Source organism: Dermacentor variabilis, chromosome 4 (genome assembly GCF_050947875.1).
Source record: "Dermacentor variabilis isolate Ectoservices chromosome 4, ASM5094787v1, whole genome shotgun sequence".
Classification (NCBI taxonomy): domain Eukaryota; kingdom Metazoa; phylum Arthropoda; class Arachnida; order Ixodida; family Ixodidae; genus Dermacentor; species Dermacentor variabilis.
Window position 1 is genome coordinate 59,658,745 of NC_134571.1, and position 24,104 is coordinate 59,682,848.

At 43.0% G+C, this 24,104-nt stretch overlaps 1 protein-coding gene across 1 annotated transcript in view; it reads right to left on the reverse strand.

Moving 5' to 3' along the window:
* Positions 1-1,454: 1,454 nt before the first annotated feature.
* LOC142579224 (uncharacterized) overlaps positions 1,455-24,104 on the reverse strand; it is a 39,738-nt gene continuing 17,088 nt past the window's right edge. Inside the window, exons 3-6 of the mRNA XM_075689217.1 lie at positions 23,198-23,283; positions 13,494-13,595; positions 8,477-8,533; positions 1,455-3,371 (exon numbers count right to left, since the gene is read on the reverse strand). Of these exons, the coding sequence (XP_075545332.1) occupies positions 3,168-3,371; positions 8,477-8,533; positions 13,494-13,595; positions 23,198-23,283 (449 nt within the window). The 3' untranslated portion in view covers positions 1,455-3,167. The remainder of the gene's footprint in view (positions 3,372-8,476; positions 8,534-13,493; positions 13,596-23,197; positions 23,284-24,104) is intronic.

Here is a 24,104-nt window from a genome sequence, read left to right on the forward strand (position 1 = left end):
AGTTGGAAAAAATGAATGCATGTCTTTTACTGCCTTTGACGGCTCAAACCGCCACAGGCACATTCGAAAACGCTCTAAAGACCTGTCGGCACACGCATTAGGCATATCGGTGCTCGTACTGTGACAGCATGCAGATACCGGGTGCAGGTGTGTATAATTAGGGAATACATACTGTCTCGTGGCAATAGTCCCTTCCCACGTTTGTTGTGCTTCACCGCAATACTTTTGCATATGCTTCACCAAGTAACATTTCTGTACAGAAGCGAAACTGACTTTCGGGAACTGGAATTACGCAACACACCATGCTTTCCGAGCTTCGAAGCCAATCGTGAGGACCACAAAGGCGAAATCACTGCCACTGCTGAGCGAATTCTTTCAATGAAAAACCCAGTACCCAAGGGCAAGAAGCTTAATAACGAACATCAAAGCAGCTAGGCCTAACGTTGCCACAGTGATGCCGACGGCCGCCTGCGGATCTGCGTGCGAGAGCGCCGGTTCGAGACGGTGCGGTAATCAAAACGGTAGCAGTGGTGAATGGCTTTGACTAATGCCGTTTTGGACTTGCGGCCATGGCAAAAGGCCCGGAAAATCGGATGGTGAAGGGTTCTTGCGTCCGAAATTTCAGACGTTCCGATACATTGACTATGGGTACGTGATGGTGTCGAGAAGCTGTCCGAATTATCGGATATCCGGAAAGTCGGTCGTTGTCTGTACACTGGCAACTCCTCCAGCCGACGACAGGGCGCCAAAGACGATTCGTTACGATTCCTGTCTGTTACTCGAGCCAGCATTACCGTGACTTCAGTTATCCTTCAATAAAATTATAGGCAGTTTTCCTTGATAGGAGCACAATTTCCTTTAGTATTCCCAGACTACTCAATATCCCCGAGAATTCTCGGTTTTCCCGGTAGGTAGACACCCTGGCATTGTGCCCTAAGCTACACGGAGGCACATGCTGCCACTAAAGGGGTCACCATAGGGGACAGGCGTGTGCACGCCGACTGGTCAAGTTTCAATTATCCGGCAAAAGCTAATTTAAGGATTGATACAACAAATGTTTGGTCCCATAGAAATGCACGAGCAAGAGCCGGGATCTAATTAACCAGTCAAATTGACGAAAGCCTACCGTTATGGCTCCACCAGTGGCAAGCGCAACTGGAGGCGCTAAATTTTCCCCTCTCGCTTCTCTCCGATATGCATGCAGCTGTTCCACCCTTGCACTGCTACAGACAGACCTGACCATGTGCTGAACAATCGGATTGCCGATACAAAGCTGATGCTTAAAACTTTTCTCCAACTTTTCTCCGCTATGGGACTGGTAGCTAAATTTGGCTCCAGATGTGCACCAAAAAGCATTCAAACTATTTTTTGTGTGACGCAAAGCAAATTCCGAATGCTAGAAATGCACCAGAAAAAAAATTATCTAGCCGCTATGAAGACAAAAAGATTTGGGAAACAGATTTCCATTTTATTAATGTATCAAATAAATGCAAACAAAGCACAATCTTCGTGCTTAACAAAGAACTGCTTTGTAAAAATAAGTTGTGGCAACTGCACCACACAAAAACGCATAAAAAGGCAACCTCAAAGGTTGCAGAGAGCAAAATGCACAAGAAAAATAGAACAGGGTCATGAGCGCCTTCATGAAAGAAGAGACAACAAGGCAACAGACTTGCATTTACAACTCAAAAAAAGAAAGAAATGCACATGGAGAACAGGCTTGATGCCTCAACAGTGGCTTCACAATTCAACAAGTACCACTGGAAAAGCTTGGTGTAACATTTCATAGGCTGTTATATGTTGCAATACAAGTACGCTGTAACTGCTGTAAGCTGGACATTGCAAGGCACGTCGCTTATGTAAATGGAGCTCCCATTATATTTGGGAGCTTACAAAATTCTTGAACGATGCCAAAGAAGTGGAAGAAATCCAAGAACTCTCATGAAAGACTAGAAAATCGCAGAAATACAAGCGCAAAAAAGTGCTGCGGCAGAGTAGGCGTAAGTACACTTGATGTTTCAAGCAATGAGAAGTGTGACATGCAAGTTGTCGCCTGCTGCACTCAAATGTAATACGATACCAAATAAGCACATTAAATTTAAATTATGCACAATCTACGAGCAAATATAGCACAAATTATGAGAAAACATATTATGAGAATCCCCTTTCTTCTCGTTCTTAAATTATGAGAAAAAGTAGGTTTTGAAGTGACAGATTCAAGGTCACGTCACAAATTTCAAAAGCTGTTGCAGATTATAGTTACATGATGATAAGCATAAAGTGGAGATTCAAATTTCAGGCAATGCAACATTGCCTAATGTAATACCAAATAAGCACTTTAAATTCAAATTATGTAGAATCTACATGTAAATATAGCACAAATTAAGACAAACAGGACGTTTTGAAATGTAAGATTGAAGGTCCTGTCACAGATGTCAAGAGCTGTTGCAAAGATAGTTGCATGATAATAAGCATAAAGTGGAGATTCAAATTGAGTCAAGGCAACACTGCCTAAACAATTTCCCAAATAAAAAAAAGGCTAAAACAAGTAACAAAGTGATCCCCTCAACCCAAGAGGCTAAAATAAAAGGAAAACCAAAACAATGTCAGGGGCAAACCTGAACTTGTACTCTGTGCAGTGGGAAATATATGCTCTGTTATACAGCGCAGCAACAAATTTGAATGGACCCAGTTTACGATTCTCTGGAATGTGCAAGTTCGGTTCAACCTGTTTGCAAATTGCACATTCTTATTTTCACCGAGTAAGCGGCAGAACGAGTACCATACACTTTTTTCTTACACTGAGAAAAGAGAGAAAAGAGTTTTAAAATATAGTTACATTATTGCAGCTTTCACTGGAATTCATAAAAAAAGTCGTTGGCTACCCAGAATTTTCCTGCATCCGCCGCTCAAACTTCAACAGCTTCCAAACCAGACTAGAAGCGAATGAAGATGCACCGGATATACACCGAGTGAGGTCAAAACAAAGAAAAAATAATAACCAATGGCAACAAAAACTGCCTTTGGTAAGTGCAGCAGGTACAACTTCAGCACTGCAGAAAAAATGTCTGCAAGCAGTCACATGGCCACACAGCAGCTAGCTGTGCAGGCTTGCAGCTAGCACTACAACAACCAGTAAATCACTGCCACTGTTCGAAGTTGCCCTTTTACACCATGCCCATCTTGCCATCAGGTGCAGATGGTTGGTACTGTGGCTGGTACTGTGGCGGGGCGTCGGGGTATCCTGGCTGTGCCACATAACCACTGGGAACCAAAACGGCACCTGGGGTCATCATACCCCCCTGTCCTGGGTTCTGGCTGAGAAAGGCCAACTGCTTGTAGAATGACAGCACCACCATGAAAAAGTAGATCTGTAAAAATAAGGGCGCAAATGTATATATGTAAATGATTTGGCATGGAAAAGATTGCCGTCTTTAGGGGGCCACTCCACTTTAAAACAACATATTTTATTTATGGGCTCCTTTTGATCAAATGCACCACCTGTGTATTTTGACACTATTTCACTTATGCAACTGATTTTCCTGTATAATACATCGCTTTTAAACTATTAAGAAATTTACGCAAATTGTGTGGGCTACCTTAAAGGTGAGCTCAGTATCAAATTCTCGTTATGAAGAAGGCTGGCATTTCAATAAGATATTAAATGATCAGACTTTGAAGTGTTGCAAGAATAAATGTTTTAGACGTTTTGGCCCAAAGTTACATTAAGTCAAACCTTTTAAAAGTAAGAACCCATGGTAACACCCAGGACAAATTATTACTTCTTCAAAATTTCTGTGATGCAGTCTACGCTCGTTACAACGGACCCGCGTACAACAGACTTTCGTATCTAACGGACCATATGTCAGCACTAGATTGTTCTACCTATTAAGGCAAAGATGTTCACTTTTAGTGGACCACCTTACAATGGACTATCGGCTACAGCGGTCGAAATTAGCGGCAATTTGCTTCAATATCTGGTGCATAAAATGTACCTTTACTGTGTTGACACAAACCGACAACTGAGTTGCGAGGGTCAGCTGACGATCAGTATCAGTATCACGCGTGAGGGAGGAGGGCGGGGCGGAAATGCACCGCCTTTAAGACTCGATACAGTGGGGGGGGGGGGGGGCAGGTGAGAGAGAGGAGGTTATACTCTGGCTGCTGCTGCTTACAGCATGGCTACTGTATCTCGAAATCGATGTGCGATGTGGACAAAGTGAACCCAGTGCCGCTTTGCTTCGTATGCGCTGTGCTTTCGACATTCGCACTGGAGCGAGCAACAGCACGAAGGTCAATTTGTTCGCTGCTGCCGCGGCGCTTATTTTGCTTAATTTGCTATCGTAATCGTTGCTTCGCCTTTCGGGCAAAACTGCGTGGGGATGCGCAACTCTCACGCGTCCTCTGATACTGTAGAAGGATCGACATTTGGGTAAGTTGGTACTGGTTGAACATCTTGAAGGGGCAGCGCAAAAAGACGATGACAGAAGGCAAGGAACACACAGGACAGCGCTGAACTCGCAACTAACTTTATTCGAAGGCATACACACACTTATGTACATAACCCATAGCCACGTGCTATCCTATCTATGGTGTCATTATCAGTGTGCAGGCAAAAAACACGCAAAACCATTTAATCTAATGCTACGCTATGAAGCGGCTTAAAAATTCAAATTCACTATCATGCAAATTTAACGATGGCATGCTTACACAATGTGACCCTTTTTTCTTGATATAGAAGTCCTCAATAATCTCCCTCGTAGTCTGATTTTTATGCACGGAAAGTATTCTGGTGTTTTTATATATTGGAGTGCACCCATGCTCAGAGCAATGCTGCGTGACATGCGAGTAGGCATTACCCGTTAGTGAGCGCCTATGTTCAGATAATCTAATATTGATGCAACGACCTGTTTGACCGATGTATACGTGACCGCAGGAAAATGGAAGCTCGTAAACAACTCCCATTCTACAGTGCACAAACGGGGAAGTGTGCTTAACAGTACAGCCTTTCCCAGCATGAGTGGATGCAGCCTAGGCCAATTTCCTATCGATCTTACCACAAATTTTGATCAACTTGTTAGGGGCAGAAAAAACAACCTTTACATCAAATCTGCCTGCTACATTCCTGAGATTGTGTGATAGTTTATGCACATATGGAATTACAAGCAGTTTTTTCTTCTTGTCGGCAGGCTCTGGATTGTTCATTCTTGTGGGTGCTCCTAATTTTACATGCTTAACAAGCTTCTGTACTGTCATGCGGATAGCATCCTCTTGAAAACCTGCCACTCTCAAATGCTCCAGTTGATTTAAGAAACTCTCAGACGTCTTGTGAAAACACGATTTCGAAAGTGCGGAAAATAGAGCCGAAAACGCAATGCCGTTTTTTACCACCTTGGAATGTGGAGTGAAAATTCAAAATTGGTTTTTTTGACCTTGGGCAATACATCCAGCACACATACATATCAGTTAATTTGAGCCTCGTATCTAAAAATTGTAGTTCGTTCTTATCTGGCACTACATGTGTGAAAACTAACCCTGAGCCACATTTGTGGAATACTTGAAGTACATTATGAACCATATGTTGGAAATTTGTACTCTTCCCTTTTAGAAGATATTCTCTGGTACTACAACAAAGAAGCCTTCCTTATCAGAGGTCAAAATATGAAGGTTTCTACTCACAGCATAATCTACACAAGTGTTTACAGTCTTATTCTTCGAGCGCCTCTCTCCTGATCGTCCCAGCACATCCACACACTCCGCTATAAAGCGTGGTCTTTCTTCGTCAGTCCCCCGGTGGGTGACTGTCCTAGCCATAGTGACCTTCGCCGGGGTGAGGCTTGGCTCATGGGCAAATTTCGGGCCGAGACCAAGGGTTCTTCTGTGGTCTTCTGGTAGTCTCGTCGCCAAGAACCAATATTTTTGCTTCGGGCAGCTTCTTCTTTTGTGGTTTTGGAAGGGTGGGCCAAGCGCTGTTCCACAGCCAATCGGTTACATGATAGGATGTCTTACGCCACTCCAGGAAATCCCTTCTGCTCTTGCCTTTGTCTTTTTCCTGCCAGCAGGCTGTGCAGAGACAATATTTGAGGTATCGGGCTTGATTCATTCTGCGCGCAGGAGTCTGCAAATCCTTTTGGTATGACCAGTGGATGGTTGTAGGTAGCCGCTCAACGACTGCACTTCTTGGGGGCACAAGGCGTATCGAGCGTACCATGAAAGAATCCTGCTTTTGCAAACGCATACTTCCATCATAGACGCAAGCTTACTTGGGTTATGTAGGTCATAGTTGTTAGGACGAGTAAAAGAGCTCGATGTAATAGAAATATACTGTAGAAGGATCGACATTTGGGCGAGTTGGTACTGGTTGAACATCTTCAAGGGGCAGTGCAAAAAGACGATGATAGAAGGCAGGAACACACAGGACAGCGCTGAACTCACAAATAACTTTATTCGAAGGCATACACACACTTATGTACATAACCCATAGCCTTGATATAAAGGTTGTTTTTTCTGCCCCTAACAAGTTGATGAAAATTTGTGGTAAGATCGATAGGAAATTAGCCCAGGCTGCCTCCACTCATGCTGGGAAAGGCTGTACTGTTAAGCACACTTCCCCGTCTTTGCACTGTAGAATGGGAGTTGTTTACGAGCTTCCATTTTCCTGCGGTCACGTATACATCGGTCAAACAGGTCGTTGCATCAATATTAGATTGTCTGAACATAGGCGCTCACTAACGGGTAATGCCTACTCGCATGTCGTGTGGCATTACTCTGAGCATGGGTGCACTCCAATATATAAAAACACCACAATACTTTCCGCGCGTAAAAATCAGACTACGAGGGAGATTATTGAGGCCTTCTATATCAGGAAAAAAGGGTCACGTTGTGTAAGCATGCCATCGTTAAATTTGCATGATAGTGAATTTGAATTTTTAAGCCGCTTCATAGCGTAACATTAGATTAAATGGTTTTGAGTGTTTCTTGTCTGCGCACTGATAATGACGCCATAGATAGGAGAGCACGTGGCTATGGGTTATGTACATAAGTGTGTGTATGCCTTCGAATAAAGTTAGTTGTGAGTTCAGCGCTGTCCTGCGTGTTCCTGCCTTCTGTCATCGTCTTTTTGCGCTGCCCCTTCAAGATTTCCCCTGATACGTTGTTTTCCCGCATATTTCCCGTCTCCTGTAATCTGGCTTCGCAGCGTGGCCTGGTGCCCGCGGCGGTCAGTGTGGTTGAAGCGCAGTACAAGAGATGGCGCTTCCTCTTTGGATTGGAGTTTGCAAGTGGCGCGGACGTCTTGTGTGTGCACCGATCCGTGCTTTGCGAGACCGTCTTGCGAGGCTTCGTTCGAACAACCAGGCGTTGGTGTCTAGCATGGGGCGAACATATTCGCTCGCTATCAGGTCGCGGAGAGTCGGACTTTCGCGATTTGGCGCGCACCCATCAGTATGTTTTGTGGATAGCAACTCGGCTAGCACACATTGATCTATGAACGGTGCAATAAATGCCCTTGTAATTGTTTGCACTACTGCGGTGTCATTCCTTTGTCCCAAGAGCATGGGTGAGAACCCCACAACTGCGACTTTTTTTTTTTTTTTTTTTTTTACTTTGGACGTTCGCCACTCACTTTCTGTAATAAAGTTGTTAGACATCGTGATGAAAGTTTGAGAAGCAAGGCGTTTCGGATATTATGTACTTCGGATAAAAGGGGCTTTTGTCGGATTATCCGGATCCGTTGTAATGAGAGTTGACTTTCTATTTTAGGCCTACTTTGTAACTTGTTTTTATCTACCTTTCTAACAAAAATGAATTACTGCGATAGTGTACGCAGAACGAGAGAAATTGCCACCCCAAAACAGCAACATCATGAATTCTCTTTTGAGAAAATGAGGAAAAGTATTCAACAGGTCAAGGTGACTATGACAAGGGCTAAATAGGGCAACGCATATAAGGCTCTTCACTGTGTTACTTATTACTTAAGCAGAATAGTGCTGAAAATGCAATAAGACAAAAACGTGCTCCAGCATGTGTAAATATAGAACTTTATGGCCCCTTTCCCTTTTATACTAGGAACACAAAGTGCCTACTGCAGAATGCTAGTATCAATGTATCCTGTTGTCCCTGTAAGCTACTGCAACATGGCACTTTGTTGTCTTAATGCTGCTGTCTTGTAAGGCAAGAATGAAACATCATGGAAGAAATAATTAGGTTCCTATTTTTTTTTTTTCATAGCTTCCAGACACCATGCACAATATGTTTTGCTCCAATGGGCAAGCAGGCCTCGAGCAGCTACACTTTGCACAATTTGCTCAGAAAGCATTCAGCTTGCTGAACAAAAGCACGACTTTCTCTCTGCATAACTGTGACTGAAAAAGCCCCCAAACATGTACTTGAATGGCTCTGTGATCGGTCAAAAAAAAAAAAAAAATGGAAGAGAGACAGATATGCACGCTTTGCATATGCTGCAAACCAGCCTTACCTGCAAGGCCAGGGAAAGCATGAGTGAGCAGAGGAGTACAAGGAACTGAGTGGCACCCTGAAAAAGAAGCCAAGGACAAAAGGAAGGTCACCCCAATATCATGAGCATCTGTACCAAGAATACAGCGTTAGGCACAAGGTGCCAAGAAAGCATACAGTGCTTGTGTATCACATCAAATTTCATAGCAATCAATCAATCAATCATCAAAGCAGATGTCAGCAAACAGCAAGTTATGCTATGACATAAGTGTTGGCTCTTTAGATTGCCAGAACTATACAAGGGCTGTTACAAGCTTCTGTATATGCACTGCTGAAAGTGGGTAATGCAATAATGGGTACCTGGTTTCTAGAAACAGTAACTACTCATTAGTTATTAGATAGTTTTGTGAAGTCTACAGTGGGCTCTGATTAGCAGTGACACTTGTACCATTTCAGAGGCTACTAAAAAAAATCTAATTTTACGTACTAGATGATTCAGTGACAATTAGTCTCTAATTAACAAAAATACTCGATTCAAGACAAGGCAACTGTTGCTGACCAAGCACTACGGACGGGCCCGTGCATTGTGTCAGGTATTATTTAATAAAAATTATTGAGTCATCTTATTGACAATAGTAACACAAATTCTGATACCAATTAGTGATGAAATCCTGGGCCACAAAACATTATCTTCTTGCCTCAAATGGCATTTTCAATGATGAGAGTCAGTCACTGCTGAAACACCACCCTGACACACCCCCTATCCAAGAAAAATGGCAGTACTTTGTGCAAGAGACTTGACGAGCCAGAAACGATCCATAAACGAGACATGGCAAGCAAAGGCGCCTCGCACTAGCTTCTCATGATGTCCTATATTTGACAGTATCTGCTCAGGACTAGCTAACAGTTTATAGACAACGATTTCATTGCATTCTTAATAAGGCCAAGGACTGAACCAACAGTTTTTTTCAGATTTCTTCATAAAAAAACTAACTAAAACACTAGAAAATACAGCCGAACTCCTTTCCGAACGATTGTGAGTTTCGTGGAAGGTGGTCATTATATAAATAATTTGATATATGTAGACTTGCCCTTTAGAAAGTGAAAAAAATGAATGTCAAGATTGATGTCAGCAGCTACAGTAAGATATACCTTATTTACTTCATCGCACCCCTGAATTTTGTCATCAAAATTAGATTTTTGTTCTTTCCCGTGTAATGATCGCCCCTTGAGCTTGCCGCAGCGATATGTTGTGTGCCAAGTCTAGCTAATGATGACCGTGCTTACCATCTGTCGAATGCTGTCTAATGCTACGCGAACGACTCTTCAAGACATACCAAGCGGTCTGTACGCACCAAACATTCTAAGCAGATGCCCCATTTCATTCCTTTCATCACTTTCCGCACTTCCATGAAAAAAAAAAGAGCTACAACCAAACTTGTTTTGGCTTTATTATTTGTAGGCTTTATAATGGTTGTGCTCAATGACAACAGCAACAAAAAAGGCGCCTTTCGATTCTTCTCGTCTGCACTCATGGGCACGCAACAAATCGCAAGCGGCAACGATAGTAGTCACATTTGCACCGACACATTAGAAGTGTACCCTATTCACACGCCGACACTTGTAACACAGCTAAGATATTTGCCCACCCTTAGCGGAGACGTGCCATATTAGGATAGTAGTGAAGACAAATGCCACAGTTTTCGCAGCATGCCCGCAATGTGTTTATGTCACTGGCAGCCAAGCGCGGCCATCTCTGTTTCTGTCCCCTCAAAGTGGACATGGCTATGCCATTGCCGCAAACTTGCCGATATTATTTATTACTGATACGGAAGAAACTGTTTTAATGCACATAACGTACTCACGAGAAGAAAAAAAAATTGCATTCAGCACGTTCGGCTTGCTCCGCTGGCCGCCATTTTTATTTTGGTGTCCCACGCTGTTACAGCGGCAGCTGCCTGTTTGTTGACTTGTTGTCATCCCGCAGCAAATGCGGGATGAAAAATTTTTTTTTTCTTTTCGCAGAAAATTTATCCCACATAATGATCGCACCCCTGAATTTGCATCATTCTTGTGACAAAAAAGTGCAATCATCATGCAAGTAAATACGGTATGTAGCCCAATAACACAAGTTCCACAATTTTGTGGAATTTCTGTTACTGTGCTACATACTGTACATGGGGGATTTTTCCCATGTCCTCTAATGGCGGCTTGTGGGGGCACCTCAGTGTCATCTATATCTCATGGGGCAGACTGCTCAACTGTGGCTTTTTCGGAATGGCGTACTGTTATGCACATCAATTTTTGGTGGAAAAAATAGTTACCATACATATTGCAAGAACTTTTACGCCCATACATGACAAACTTCTGGCAACGTTACAGTGTCAAACACAGTAATACCATTTCAGCATGCACTTCCATGAAAGGCAAAATTAACTGAAGATCGACACAGTTTCGCACTCATTATTGTTCACGGATAGAAGCAAACAGAGCATGACCAAAATTTTCTATGTTCTAGATTCATTGTCTGTACATACAGCAATATTCCCATGAGTGGTACAATGGATGCACAATTTCATGAACTTGTGTATTGCCCCACGAAATGTAGCTGCACTGCATTCGCACGTAAGAACTCTTTGGGAATAGCGATCAGTTCCTGCATGTATTTTGGCCTCACCTTCATGACCAGTGTGAATAGTCCTTTGGTTACAATTCGACACCACTTCAGTTTGAAAACTGGATTTTCAGTGTCTTTATTTTTGTTTACGGCACCTTCCTGCACCTAGCTCCAAACAAATTAAAAAGTTTTTTTTTTATGCCCAATTTATACACAATGCCAATCTAAAGAGCATAATCCGGCATTGTAGCTGTTTAAAATGGCACCCGGTTTCAATCAACTGTCATGTCGAACCTGTGGGGGCAGCTGCTGCCATTTCTTTTCTTCAAGAGCTTGTTGTACAAAGCCTGTCCCAAAAGTATGTGCAGTATGTTAAATGTTCATTTTAAAAACTTTCAGATATACCAATGTGGTCATATTCAAAATACTCCCCCATTAAACAATACACTGGTTCCACCTCTTATTCCATTGCTTGAAGCACCCTTGGAAGTCCTCTCCTGTTAACACTTTAGCAGTGATGTTTCCTTTTGAATTATCTTCACGTCTTGAAATGTTTCCAAGTTTATATGGGCAATAAAACTACTATCCTTGCTTTGTATAGCTGTCTACTAATTTGCTATCACAATCAGTGCTTCCCCTTTCGGGTAAAACTGCCGACTTTTTCCAATCAATCCAACTTTTTTTCATCACAACTTTTGCTCAGGAGTCAGTGCTTCCAGCACCATCTTGGCATAAACCTTTTTCATTTCCAAATTTTCAGCGAAAATTCAGTGAGTGGGAACTTCCCCAAACCAAGTGCTTAAGACATCATTTTGACAGTCCTTTAGCAGTGACTGAGAATCAGAGTGCATATGATTAATATTTTCATACTTGTGGCTTGCTGACCTTGGGGTCTTCACAGCCTTCCTGAAAACACTGTATGCACTTCAATGCAGTTTCTTTTCTTTAGTGCGTCCCTTCGATAGGCATTTTGAATTGATTAATTTCTACCCTATTCTTGCCCAACTTCACGAGAAATTTAATATTTATCCTTTGTTTCATCTTTTTCTTGATCTCCATTTCAACAAATAAATATGGGTTGCACATATGCACAAACAAAATACTGCCTTGTCACAAAGCAGCCTGGCTCGTAGAGAGGTAAACCAGGTCCTTCCAAGTGGAGCAAGCAAAAAAGCGGTGCTGCTGCACTCTCCCATTTTTCTGCTGACTCACTGCACAAACTTTCTGGACAGACCTCATATGTTCTACCATATATTACAATCAGTGGGACTTGAGTGGATTCTGGATATGAGAGTGAAGCATTCTAGTCAGTAGGAAGTGCAAAGTACTACTGTACTGCAGCATATCACCACTTCGCAAAGGTCTGCCTGTTACGGCTGCGGACATCAGCCACGTGACACTGAGCACGCTGACAGCCGAAAAGCTACGTTCTGTGTCACTTGCCCGAAAAAGTGAAAGGTAGAATATCGTCATGAACCATATTAGCAACACTGTACATTAAAAGTGAAGAACCGTGATTTCCGAATAACAGTGTAGTTAACTCTCAACATTTTGCACATTTGCACAGTAGTGAAGCAAAGCGAACCAAGCTTGAGAAACTTCCATGTTTGCCGGATGGGGAGCTGCATAAAAATAAGCCACTACCTTCTTCTATGCCTTCCTCATGGTCTCCAAGATTGGGCAGACCATAAACAACCCAATTTCGGAGGATATGAATACTTAATGGCTTCTCAAACCCAAGCGCAAGACTCGCTCACTCATCCTAGAGGTCATATCTTCATTGCGGTTGGACTGGAGCTGGGTGCATGCCTCTACACGCCCAGTTCAGTCGCCTTCTTGTACTTCGTAAAGTCTATTACAATACTTTTCTCACTTTGTGGGCCCCCTCTCTTTACTGAGACTAACTTTGAAGCATTCACGTGCTTTAAAACAGTGTATGTTATATACATGGATGGTGTCTCAATAGCTAGGGTAAAAAAGAACATTAAATGTGCTGAAATGTGGTCGTTATAATGAATAAATTGTTATATATAGGATCGTTATAAGTAGGTCTGACTGTACATAATGGCGATGCAGTTTGCATGAAAAATTTAATTAGAAAGCTTGGTCTTAATTTTTTCTGCGGCTAAACAATACTTTTCTGCCGAATGAATGCATGAGTGCCAAAGGAAAGATTACCAGACGAACCTGATACATTGTTACTCTTAGCGTCTCAGTCACTTAGCCTAATGCGAGCAAAAGAATAGTCCGCAGTCGAACCTTGTTATATATTATTTGTTACATGAAGATATTGGCTATAAACATATTAGATTTATTTTGTTACATCCGGTAATTTCTTATACCAGTGCTCGTTATATCGAGGTGCGACTGTTTTCACATAATAAACCAAAGCATGTTCTCTGACAAGGGAATGTGCACTCACACTGGCGACAATTGCAATAATGACAATGATGATAGTCACGGCCTGGACGAGCATCAACAGTCCTTCAAACACCAAGTATGGGAGCAGCAGGTGTCGTTGGTCCTGCAAAGATAATCAAATAGCTCACAAGACATTCAAAGCACAAAACATCACTAAATAATCACTGCAGTAGCGGACTTGAGAGCATTGAACTGATTAAAGCGACAGTAAAGGCAAATACTAAGTAGACGGACGCGGATAGTTTAAATACCATTCCAGAAACCTCGTGATGCTTGTTTCATGCCAACATTTAGTTAACAAGAAAATTGCATCTGAAGGGTCCAAATACCTTTGGAGCAATTCAATTCTCTCTCCACCCAACTGGGGAGTGGTGACATTGCACAGGCCATCACCGCCCTTTGCTGCTGTCCGAGTAACAAGGCGCCCGACAGACGGTGGTACAGTTTCTTGCGAAAAATGCAAACTAGAGACCATGGAGAAACCTAGCCAAGACAGAGCAGCAGGTTCGCTGCTGCAGCTGCTTTTAGTTAAGTGGTGTGGACCGTTCAGGCATTCCGCAACATCACATGGAAGTTTGTGCAAGTTTTGCGAGGCAGCAAAACCAGTGCAGCACCACGTGATAACAATGCTACTGAAATGCACAAGCGCAGAGTTGAGCAAAAACAAAACCTTTCGACTGCCCTCGTCATTGCCAAGGTTAATGTCAACGAGTTCTTTTATATAAAAGTGAAATAGAACTGGCCAAGTAGCATTTTCTTTAGTCTTATAATGCAATACAATGATGTTTCTATGAGTGGTTGGATACTAATGACAAAATTTAAATGAGCAGCGCCTTCATCACTGGGCAAGTACTTGAGTGTGCCAGGGGAATCTTTAATCGTCTCCTGCATTTACCTCAATTTCTCGGTTACTAAGGCTCTGTATGCGATAATATTGATGCCTTATTCTCAAGCACTAATCTGTCACTTTAGCTTGGCTTAATATTTGCCTCTAGTGTTCCTTTAAGTACACCTGCACAGCCTGCAGCCTGCATGCTTCAGGGCATGAGTTGAGAAAACTGCATGTGAATAGCAAAGGCACAGCTAATATGTGGTAGTCAAACATTCAGCTTGTTTAGTTCAGTATTATGCATAGCTCTAGGGCATTGATGATGCCAATTAACTCAATGCACTACTAGGATTCCCAAAGTTGACCTTTAAGAACAGTGATTTGTGACCTCGGCCAAATGATGCAGGAGACAATTTAAGAATAACTTCTGCATGCATGCACACAGGGCATACCTTTATAAAGTCGAATCTTGATAATTACAACTTGAAGGGGTCGCAAAACCTTTTAAAATTAAAAGGAGGACTTGTTCTTCAGTATTCATGCACCATAGCATGATGCACGAATGGTGCGAGTTGTGAAATATCACAACGCGCGAGCACACAGTGAGCGAGAACCACGAAGCTGCCCACGACAGCCAATGCTCGATTTCTGATAACAGCAGAAAACAAATGTTCAAGGAGCAGGCTAAGCTGGCGCCAGGCTGGCTGGGCTGGCGGCGCCAGCATGGAGAACATCAAAGGTGAAGGAGTCATGAGCGAGTTGCGAGGAAGGGCGGGAGGGAAGCGTATTTGCTTTCCTGCCAGCTTGCTGGATGGCGCTACTTACCTCTGCTGCCTACTGAAACCGAAGCAGCAGAGCTGCCGAGGCCGGACTGGGCCTCCGCTGCTGTTTGCCTCTGCTAGAGTATGCTAGACAATGGTCGAGTGTGCTGAACAACACTTTCCCGCTGAGGTGCCGCGTCTGGAAAAATTGTGTGAGGGCATTGCGAGCGAGCTGGATTGGACGGAGACACGCTACGCAGCATATTCAATGCAATATTTCGCTGTGGCCACTGAGACCGATTGTGTGCGTATACTCTTATAATGGTGCTTTATTTCAACTGCAATTTTTTATTGACACCTTCATGCTATGTATACATATTTGAGGCATGGGTTATACAACCTGACGTTTTCAGTTTTGCTGTCATTGTCAAGTGCGTCGTTTGCTAGGGAGCGCGCATTCATTGTGTGGATGCTGGCAGAGGCCCAGTTTTCCTCTCTGAAAGTCTGTGCAGTACAATTTTTTATGGTTTTACTTGCTTTAATGTGGCCGTGACTCTTGTCGGCCGGTACCAAATGTATTTTAAGCCAAGTGAACTGCTGTTTTTAATACTGTTTTCTAAATGTAACACATAATTTCTCCCACAGTAGCCGCATGTGCAACATACAAAGCTAGGCAAGGTAATTTTATTGATATTGTGTCATATTATGTGCACTTCTTGTTGGTGGAGTACTGATGAGGGACACTGATCAAAGAAAACAATATTAGAGTGAAATAAGCCAGGTTTATTAACTGCGTGGTGTGAAGAGGTGGAGATGAACAATGCACCGCTAGGTAAATCTAAGGGTACAGAGACATATACATCCACGACATATATGTAAGAGAAAAATGATCAAATATTCTATATGCACTGACTGAGAAAGTGAGAACTCCCAACCGGAACAAGCATGTTTCTTTTAAAAGCTGCACCAGCCCCAGGTGAACCAATCAAATTTCCGAGTAAAGGAATCAAGGCAATTATCAGATGTTAATATGAACAACAGTGTTAGGAAAAAATACTGCAGATATACTAAGACCAAATTGAGGAAACTGGGAAGTCTTTACCAACGTAATCTCTGTGGCTTGTCTGGCTATCTCCTCTAACCTGCCAACAGGAGAAATGAAGTAGAAAAATACAGTCGAATCCAATGGTATTTGATATTCAGATCGTATCCAGCTCCAGAAATCACTATTAAAAATTACCAAATAACTGTTTTCATTCGAATGTAGCACATAGCAGCACTTCTGAAATCTCGAAGGTGAAGGGCCGATGCAAGTGAGCACTCCTATTCTGAATGATTGTGCTGCTGGAGAGTCGTGGTTGTTGCACATAGGTGCACCAGTTTCAGAGATAATTAATGCATGGGTGCTAATCGGTTCTACTGAACAAGTTCCTAGCTGTCATTCAATATAAACACCCCGTTATGGGGCAGCCTGTGAATCCACTAACTTGATTCAGGTAATGAAAACATTTTTTCGACAGTCTCACAATGTCTGCAACTCGTTAGTAAACTGAGTGCTCAATGTGGTACCGCACTTATCTTCAACAAACACAACAGCAGATCTACAAATATCTCTACGTGAACGCGAGGTATGCCGTTTTTTTAATTGCTTCATTATTGTCCTCATGATAGTGCACCGGATAACTGAAAGCAGCCATTTATAATACAGAAGCTGCTTAGTGGAGTGGACATACAGTTGGGAATGGCATTACATTTAGGTATGAAATATAAGACAAGCATAATGTGTTTTTCTGAGAAATTGAACTTGAGAATAATTTCTTTCGTTTGCAACCGTTAAAGAATGCTGAAGGATGCAGCTACCTTCATTTTTTTTTAAATGAAACAAATTCTGGCATTTTACGACTGATGATACGATTATAAGGCACCCTGTTAAGTTCTCACCAGATGCGGTTCTTTAACATCCATCTAAACAGAAGTACACGCGTTTTTCCATTTTGTTCCCATCGAATTTCGCGATCTGGTTTGAACCCGTGAGCTCGAGTTTAGCAGCGCAACACCATATCCACTATGTAGCCACAAATTAGGCTACCACCTCGCTTTTTATAGCGAAGCTGTTAGCTCTTTCGTTGCCACGAGAAAATGCTTGCTTTTTATAGGCCAAGGAAAAAAATTATTTACCACTACAAATAATATTGCAGCACACATTGCAGCATAGCGTATTGTGCATAATGAGATGCTCTTCCCAAAAACATACGCTGCCAAACAAAAAGTTTTACTGCGTAAAACAAATTCTAGAAAGTGCCATTTTTGCTGCCAGTTGATAAAAACAACAATAAAAAATATGATAGCCACAACACCATTAATATCAAAGGAAATTCAGAATATACATTTCAAAGATAAATAACCCAGAAATAGTGTGAAAAAAAAAATGCCTAGTACACCACCATTCTTAGGATACAAAAAAGAAACTAAGACCAGTTCATCACTCATGCCATGCAGTGAAGCAGATCCTGGATTTCGTGAAGCATAGGTGAACTCCGCACTTTTCCCACAAAACGTCTGGTTTTTGCTCAGCTTTGCAGTCAATATAGCGCATTCTGCAGTTCTGCCTTTTCGGCATCTTCTGAGGATGGTCTGATGAGAAGTCTAAGGAACTTACTTCACCAGTTCATCTAGAGTCATATACCTCTTTCAGGACCGATCAGCGTAGCTGGGCAACTACAAGATGATGCAACCAAGCATATCTGTTTGCATTTTCGCAGATTGTCTTTAACAACTCTGCAGAGAAGAGTAGAAATAAATCCCACGCTGTTGTAAACTATCTTGCGCTGATCTGTAGTGTTCGGCCGAGATGTGCTACTGGTGGCCTTCTTGGTGGTAAGTTTCTCTGCTGCCAATGGCAGCACATCATAACCAAACGAAGTATGCACGCTGAGGATAATCAGTACAGCTCTCAGGCCGTGCAAAAAGATTTGCAGATAAGCGCGCACAAGGAAGGAGACTGCTCAAGGCCGTAAAGGAAACTCGCCGGTGAACAGCTGTGGATGTCCCATGCTGACTCAAAACAGTCGCTGTCAGAGCTTGAATCTGCTTTCCTGCTTCTTCGGAATCATAACTCGAGTCCTCATCACTAAATTGAAGTGCGGGTGCAGCAGTTTCCAGCACAATGCTTTTCTTGCGACACAGTCGTGCGGGACGATGCCATGGAAGCTACTTTTGATAACTGTGCAGCAACACCGGCAGTGCCCCTTGCCTGAATGAATTAATATGTGGTGTTCATTGGCGCAAGGGTCAGATATGGCCAAAGAGTGCCATTGTCATGGTAATGACTTCGCTGTCTAGTTATGAGTTCTATGAAGTTGATGTCACGTGGCTGTAAAGGGGCCTTAAAAATAGTCGCTATAAAGCGCATAAAATCGATCTGTAATAAGATTATGGCGATGACATATGACGTGTACTATGAGCATTAAGATGCATTGCAAAAGAATGATACGATGCATAAATTATGTCAGATTCTAAAATTGGCTAGAGCCCTACTGCCTCGTTAGAGCCCTTGAAACACAAGGGCCTGGGGGCACGTGCTATGCAAAACAATTATCGCAGCGGCATCCTCTGGAACGAGGATGCTCTACGAATTTAATGGACTTATATAACATGTAAGATAACATCCTTCAAGAAACCGAGGACTGCTTTGGTGTTAAGGAGTGGTTCTTAAGTGCCCCTTGCCTGGAATTTATGAGAAGCAAAACCGAAACTCTTTGAAATTGGTTGAAAATGCCAGATCCAGATGTTGGACATGTGCTGGACCTTCAGAAATACAATTTGGCAGAATAACACGACTAGGACTCCAAACCAAAGCTCACTAGTGAACAGTTGGCGTCATTTTCGGTTAATTATCACCACTCAGCACTGTTGGATGTACGGCAAAGCCGGTGATATATTTTAATTCTTGACTTGCTGGGAGTTATTTGATTACAAAATTTTGATGCTAGTGCAGCATAATCATGAGTGGCATGCTTTTTTCTCGAGCGCAGCAGAAGGTGACAGCCACGCATCTTTTCGCTACAACATGTGCACATTAGTTACAAAAAGGTCCGCCAAAAATCACATCGCCAAAGCGAAAAAATTTACACTGGTTTTGAAAGTTCAGTGCCTGTAATAACTAGTGGATGGCCTTAAGTGGATAAGAAACGGCTACAACTTGTCAAAATCGGCGATCTAAAGCATCGATCACCGGTGATCAATTTGAATAGGCGTGGTAACGAAAGAGTTAAGGGCTACTTGCCCCAGGATCATGTCCGTGTGTTAATACAACACTATCATAATCACGACTGGCTCCAGCATCGTCTTCTTTCAAAGCTGGTTCGGTGGCGCCCCTTGGCGCTACCGCGCGCACATGCTCCCACAGTGCTCGCACAGTGCTCCCACGTTCATCATCATTAAGAAGCACGAAGACTTAACCAATTTCACAGCAAAGCTGTTAAGGGCCAGTTCCACCGGGATTGTGTGTAGACACAAGAACTCCCCATACCTGGGTCGATCCCGAATATAGTAAAATACCGGGCTGACCCGCGGCGGAGGCAAAGAAGGCGTGAAACAATCCCCATTTGTGGGCCAATCCCGAAGCTAGTGCAATAATGGGCCGCCCCGCAACAGAGGTTAAGCAGGCGTTAAGCACTCCATATACATTATTTACAAGATTTTCACGTGCCTTCGATTGTAATGTGCACCCGTTTCGTGACCTAAAGAAAGTCCTTCACAGTACTGTTCACCTCATTATTTCATACAGAAATAAAACTCATTTGGAAAAACAATATAAAACTCATCTGGAAAAACAAAGATTTACTCCCAATGCATTAAAGTTGCGACAAATAAAAAAATTCGTAGTTTCGCCCGAAAGGCGAAGCATCGATTGCGATAGCAAATTAGTAGACAGCTATACAAAAAGTAAGGATAGTAGTTTTATCGGCCGTATAAACTTTTAAACATTTGCTTACTAACTAAACTAACAAAAAGCATGTTGTCACGCGCGCACAAGCAAACATGGACACATCTCACTCAATCACCGCAGAAACTTTATCAGAATGCTGGAGTGAGGAAGTGCGGTGGCGGAAGTGAGCGAATTGACCTTTGTGTGGCCTCTCGCTTCAACGTGAACTAAGCAACGGGAACACAGCACGGTGCATCTAGATGCGTAGACTGTCTCCATTGCAGATCCACTTTCAAAATAGGGGCCCCACGCGTGTGCCTACGTAGCAGCCGCCGGAGAAGAACACCTCTCCTGTTTGCACCAGTCCCGCACGCAAGTTTTGGGGACTCCGAACGCCCGTGATGCGGCCCAATTTCTGCCCGTCTCCGCACACATGATCACTTTCCCTTCAATTGTGGCATCATGATGAACACTTGGCATATCTTCACAGTTGACACTGCCATGCTAAGAGCAAACGCAGAAAATGGGAAGACTGACAGTGGACTAACCTAAGCATACACACTACAGCGCACGGAGGTAGCTTCAGCAGCTAGGCTAAAAGCACGTACGACGCGGCCATATTGAAATGCCAATGGCGATGTGGTAAAACAAATTTAGGGGTGTACTATTTTAATGTGCAGGCAATTTTTGAACCAGTTTTATCGGGAAAAAAGTGAGTATTAGATTCGAGTAAATACAGCATGTGGGGAGATACTGAAGATAGTGCAATGCCAGGCCGAGCCGTGGCGGAGGTGAAGCAGGCGTTAAGCATGCCATACGTGGGCCAATCCTGGAGATAGTGCAATACCAAGCCAACCCGCAGTGGAGGCGCAGTTCGTCATTAAGGGGCCCACATACACAGCTTCGCTGGTCATCTTTCTCTACGGAGCAGAAGGGCACTGAGCGTTTTTTTTTTCTTTTCTTTTTTCTTTGTTTTTGTTAAGCATGGACTGGACAAAGAGTTCCCACATCTTACGGACCAAAGATTAGCCTATATAATGGCTACTTAAAACTGTTTTCAGCACCCGAGGTCCGACTGCAATAGAAGAGCCCATACCATTTACTCTGCATCCTGTTATGCAAGGAAGACAGAAACATGAATGGAAAGCTACACTGTAGTTTTTTTCTTTTTCTATAATACTTCCCCTAAAATTGAGTACAGGGCGCCGGTTTGGGTACTGGACTGGAAAACTTTATTATGTTATTGCAGGACGCGCTTAGCGTGTAGCGGGCGTCTCCCACATAGGGACCAACCAGATGTGGCAGATATGTTTTATTTGTTTGAAGCAGCAAGCAGGAAGATTACACGTTTTTCAGTCTGTATTTCAAAAGTGATGGAAAACTATATGCGTAAAAATACACACGAGGGGTACATGCTGCTTGAAGAACAAGAAAAATGTTTGTTCTCCAAAGAGATCCATACAATAACACAGCAGAATGAAAGCCGATGCTGCGGCCGCAATGCACCCGCTAGCAACGAGTGGCATTAAAAAAAAAAAATAAAATGAAATAAAGAATAGAAAGGAAGGCATCTATTCTTAAGGCCTAAATATCTTAAGGCATAAATATCTTAAGGCATAAAATCTATTCTTAAGGCATAAATCAGACATCCACCCGTTCATAGCAATTGCTACAAAGGAAACCCATACGGGCTCCTCGAAAGAAAAGCCTCAGAGTTGAAGAAAAATCCACCTTACGGGTTTCTGCAAATCTCCCCTTCGTGGGTTTCTGCAGAACTGCTATGTCAAATACATGTCATATGCAATTATAAACACTGTTTGAGTGGTCTGAATGCATATACCAGCGTGCGAAGTGGTACGAATGACCCTTCCGAGAAGTTTTGCCAGCGGTTTCCAATGATGAGACCTTGATGTCGCTCAAGTCACTTCGATTGCAGCGCCGCCACAGTATTTTTCATCGTCGCGCGCCTCACTGCAAAGTCCGCACTGCCCCAGTCGCTTGTCCCACTAAACCGTATTCTAATACACTCCACCTCTGCATGTTCGCGTGTGTTTTCCTTCGTCTGCTGACAGATCGGTGCTGTGTTTACCTTCTTCATCCTGTGTTCTAACGCCAGTCATGCCTTATTAAGATGACAAAGTCGTTGCCACTGATCATAACCATGTTGGTGTGCTCCCTTCTGTTGCGGCGTTGCCACGTCCAAAGACAAGGAGAGTGAGGTATTGGGCGTCGCCTTCGCGTCCCTGTATTCAGGGTCTGTATTGTCATACAGAATCGGATATGACGCACTGTCTCCAACAACCTTTCCATTGGGATGTCTCGGTTTAGACGCATCATTAAAAAAAAATTATAATAAACATTTTTAAAAACATCTGCGAGCAAGACCTGATGCAAGCAGACGACAGTGTGAAACAAGTGGTCCAGCAGGCATGAGTATGAATAGAGTGGTTGGGCGGATCCGCATGATGCTAGTCTCCTGTGTGTACGTCACTGTAGGGGCCCCTCTTATGGGTCTTCTCCATTTGTAGCGAGCCCCGTAAAACTGGTCCAGGACTGATCCCTCCCGCAGTGCGCGTTTAGCCACCGCTAGTGTGGCTGGGGTATGACGGTGCAACGCAGAAACGGCAACCTTGCCATTCGAGAGGGTGAAATTTCCGCCACGTTTTTCTTTTTTCTTTTTTTTTTCTCACGCGGCGTTGAGGGGTCTCTCCTAAGCCTTTCCTCTTTGGCGGGGTCACAGCAATGCTAGTCGGAGGCGCTGCCGTGTGATTTGGCGTGCTGCTGAGAACATTGTCGGAGCGCGGTATGTTCGAATTAACCATCGCAAATGCTTGCCCGTTCGAATTACTGGTCATTTTCACCCATTAGAATACACATATCTTTGAACGGACCATGGTGTTAGTCCGAATAAACCGGATGTTCGAATTAAGCGTGTTCGAATTAAAGAGATTCGACTGTACATAACTTGCATGCTAATGCTAGTGTACTCAGTGTTGCTTTGCGTTACTGGAAGCTACTGTAATATTTATGTGTATTATTTGACCAAAGGAAGTTAAGTACAATATTACAGTATGCTGACTGTATTTATGGGTATTAATGCAACAAAATAAAGTTCCACAAAATTATAAAGTACCAAATTACACCACGCTGACAATTTCTGCAAAACAGTCAATAATAGAACTCACAGTATAAGCTCCCCTGATGCAAAGGCAGGCTGCTACAAAGCCAATGGCACTGATGACTGCATAGGCCACGAAAAGCCCATAGGTTGCTGAAAAGACATAGCAAGACAAAAGCATACAACAATCTCAACCATGGAACACACACGACTTCATACACTATTCATGGGAACAGGTTGCCTGCTAGCAAGCAATCACGCCCCTCACATTCCCTGTAGCAAGAAGCAAAAGCACTCAAGACAAGGAGCTCGCTGCTTGTACCAGTGCAGGGGGGTAGCCACAAATATACATTCTGACATCTATACAAACCATTATCATAATGGATATAAGATATATATAAGAAAATAGCAGTCTTGTGGCAACATCCTACGATTGTCAACTGGAAACGTGTCAGAAAAGTTGTGTTGCATAGATAAACAAAAGCGGGACCTCCGGCTGAAACGTCAGTAAAAACGTAGCATAATGTTCAGTCTTTTTTCTTTCTTTTTTGAATCATATGTATATACATATATAACCTCTATTAACAGTTGCACTTGAAGAAACTTTGTGCGATCTCAAAGAATTGTTCACTGAAGTGACGGCCTTATATGTGTATAAGACCTCATAGCAGGACACAGTTCAATTTCACAGCCAGAGTCCACTCAGGTGTCTTGCGGTGGTGTAATCTTCTTTCACATTAGTGTCTTATACTTCACTATCATTATCACTCCTTTGCCTTTCTGAAGAAACTGCAGCCTCTTTTTTTTTTGTGCTTTTTTTGTGTGCGAGTTCGAGTACAAGGTCTGCTGCACACGACAGCTGTTGATTCTGATTTCAAGTGAAACCGGCTTGGCCTCATTTTGGTTGCTGAGGGAATTATACAGGGCTTCCCAATTATCATGCACCAAGATTTAAAAAGAAAAAAAAAAGCAAT